General features: G+C 42.9%; 1 protein-coding gene across 1 annotated transcript in view; it reads left to right on the top strand. All coding sequences in view use genetic code 11, as the record gives it.

Moving 5' to 3' along the window:
* The window catches only part of EGR_08963 (hypothetical protein), a gene marked incomplete at both ends in the record, with an annotated part of 19,559 nt that overhangs the window by 7,784 nt on the left and 8,403 nt on the right, over window positions 1-3,372 (top strand). Inside the window, one exon of the mRNA XM_024498212.1 lies at window positions 2,853-3,050. Within this exon, the coding sequence (XP_024347354.1) occupies window positions 2,853-3,050 (198 nt within the window). The remainder of the gene's footprint in view (window positions 1-2,852; window positions 3,051-3,372) is intronic.

The following is a 3,372-nucleotide window of genomic DNA, read 5'->3' as shown; positions in this document are numbered from 1 at the left end:
GGGCAGAACTTTTGGATCCTCTGCACTGCCCTAGCTCATTCATGCCATCACCCTTGACCCCAGTCGATAAATGCCTTCCCATTACAATGACACTGTGCCAAGACGAGAGAGGAGACGAAATTGCCTTCCTTTAAAGTCTCAATCTTTCTTTTCTCACCATTTTGATCACTTCTCCACATGTGGGTGCAGCTGCAGGTGTTCTCTTACTCCCTTTTCATAAAATGCAGAAAAGAGCCTCCACCTTTGAAAAGCCACATTTGTAGTTTTTTAAACATTTTCTCTCTTAATTTTTTTTTCTAGGGCTGCGAGTTATTGTACCAAAGTAAGTGCTGATAATTTTAACAACAGGAAAATTCGTTTTTTCAATTTCAGACTTTGAAAATATATTTTTGGGGTAGCAAGACAGGATATTGTTGCCTTTAGGCCAAATGGGTTGATTATTCCCCCTCCCTTCCCTCCATCCAGTATTTTCCCTTTTCCTATCTCTCATGTTCATTAACAGGGCGAGCAAGTCACGAGTTCATGGCCTGATGTCTCCTCCCTAGCTGCCCCAACATCTTATCCCACCTGAAATGGTCTGCCATATTGGTGAATGATGTGGTGGTGACCATTGGCGCTGTCTTTCTAGGTGTTGTTCACCACATCCCTGATTGGCTCTGGATTACCTTCTAATCGATAGTTGGTTGGTCAGATTTTGAGACCATTTATTGGTTCTTATTTGAGATCTTGAAGTTGACATCTCCGACTTCTCTTGACACTTTTTTGAGTGCCCTTACTTTTTTCCTCATATTTTTCCCTTTGAAGTAATCTTTTTTCAAGTTGTTATAATTAATAAGCCCACCTAATGAAATTAGTAATTTTGTGATAGATCCCCTCAATCATTTTTAAAGTCAAGTACACCAAAATACCAGGAGGATTAGGTGATTTCGGATTTCATTCGTTTCATTTTCGCATATACCGGGGAGGATTCATTTTCTCTCTACCCACTATGCGTCCCCCCACCTTCATCCCCCGCCTTCGCATCGTTCGTATTGGGCTTATTTTTAGACTAACGCGTGCTAGATCAGTGAGGCACTCATTCACCTAAGTTATAAAGCCTAGTTGAAAAAAGTGAAAAGCACATACACGCAAACTTGGGCTTTAAGTGGGAGGAAGGGGAGGAGTACGAAGGGTGAAAGGACGCCAGGAAGGGCTCTCCTTCAGTGGGCACTTTGCATTCCTTTCTACTACTGCTGATAGTAGCCTAAGTGGGAATTCGTAAATTTCTACAAGTTCTTTTTTACACCACATTTTAAAACTTACCTTCTTGTATCCAGTCCACTGACTATCTCAGTCAGCTTGGATACTTTTTTTTTGCTCATTTGCGTAAACTAATCTGAACGTGCGTGGCATCAGGACGCGTAATTGAGGTACGCAGCTTAACGATTTTGTTACAGCGGTCTCGGAAGAGGTTAACGTAGGCCTCCTGAACTGCGAACGTTAGGTTCTCACCTCAACCGCTCGGTATATAACAAGATAAGGAGCACCGATTAGAAACAAGTGTCATATATGTCCTGTGGCGCCAGTATCGCTTATATTTTTTCTACTGGTGGCGAAATGTCAAGGCAAGGCGTCCCTCTTCCAATTAAAAAAGATCTGCAGCACGTTTTTTTACGTCTAGGAAACACTGTTGATGCACGAATGACTGCGTGGGTGCCGCCAAATTCCTTGCTGAAGTTACACAATCGAGTAGTAAGGGGAGGTACCACTTTGCACTCTCCTGTAAGACTGGAGACGCTGACACCAAAAGTATGTCGTTTTTGGGATTATTAGGGTGTAAAAAGAGTTGAGTGCTATCCGAATGTCAGGCGAAACGACTATAGCTGCTAATTTAAGCAGCATATGCTACACCTTGTTCATTTCGATGGAACACCTCCACTCTTTTTGTCCAAGGTGAACTGTGTCATGGGGAAGTCATTCAGAGGGTACAACTAAAAGGCATTCATTACGCATTCCGGTTGCACTCATAATTCTTCTTTTCTACAAGTGAAAGTACTCCTCCCCCCTCTATTTCCCCTTACCCCTAAAAAGTGGCATCTACTACACGAAAAATGAACAATTATGCACTAAGTTTGCGAGAGAAATAGCCTGACACCTGAGTGGTTGGAATCAGATTACCCCAACGAAAAGGGAAAAATAGGTGTGTTTTGTGGTATGGCTGAATGAAATGACTAGCAGAAATGCATTTTAGTGTTTATATGCAGGTATTCTGAAGTATTGGCTTATTTGTGTTGGGAATTGAAACTCCCTTGCGCCATAAGTACCTATAGAGGATCTACATATACGTCCACGCACACTACCCCATGGCATATTTTTAACGCAAGTACACTATTTCGTGGTCAGAAGGCTGGGCTTGTTTTGTATGTGTGAGAGTGGGGAGGTCAAGCATCACTACTTGCCTGAGATCCATGCATCCACCTATAGAATCTAGGGGGTGGGGAAGTGTGGAGAATCGGTCGATTGGAAGAAGGTCCTATTTTTACAAAACGGCCTCAAAGTGGAACATTCGAAGGATTCATTTCGTGCTGGCTACTTTCGTTCACTCCTCGCATGCCTTCAACATAGTTTTTCCAAATAAATAATGAAAAAGGGGGTTTCTGAAACCTAATAAATGTGCTCACTAGTGGTAGTATGGAGATGAAGGGGTGGGAGCTCTATGGGGCACTTGCTTGGGAATAACCACCGTCAATCGGTAAACAACCTTTTCTTCTCTTGATACATGGAAGAAGTGGTGCATAACTCGACATTCTGTGTCGAGTAGTCAGAATTATGGAAAATCACTTAGTTGTTCATTTTCTTTCTCTCATTTTAAGATGAAAAAGAGGAATGCAGACCGCGCGATCCTCCTCACCGAGCTTACTTCCGTAATAGCGCATCGAATGGTGGAGACACGAGAGCGTGAGGCAAAAGCACTTTCTCGTTCAAGGGGACTTCTGGAGTGCAACCAATCACCATCATCGCCCTCATTGCCACCACCTGCCATTGATGAGGTGCAGTCGATGTCAATCGTGGTATGTCAAAATTGTCAACAACACATAGACATTCGTTCCAGGCGGCCAAAACAACATCCGCAACAGCAGCTTTCGGTTGCGTTCTATTTACCTATTTCTACTATCTTTCAAGTGGGAAAAGTTAAAACTTGGCTGAAAATCTACCGAAAACTTGCCACACTTTTATGACCATTTATTTTGACAAGTGATCATTTGTCAAGCACTTGCTCCTGCTTGATTGGGATCTTGCAAGGCTCCTCCACCCCCTGCTAAAAGTACATTTCTATGGGGTCTGTAACAGGTGGTTTAGGGAAATAGCTAGAATTTTTTTTCCTTTCCCCCC

This window comes from Echinococcus granulosus (assembly GCF_000524195.1).
Source record: "Echinococcus granulosus chromosome Unknown EG_S00126, whole genome shotgun sequence".
Taxonomy (NCBI): domain Eukaryota; kingdom Metazoa; phylum Platyhelminthes; class Cestoda; order Cyclophyllidea; family Taeniidae; genus Echinococcus; species Echinococcus granulosus.
Note: the sequence above shows the minus strand (reverse complement) of the source record. Positions and strands in the feature narration are given on the sequence as shown.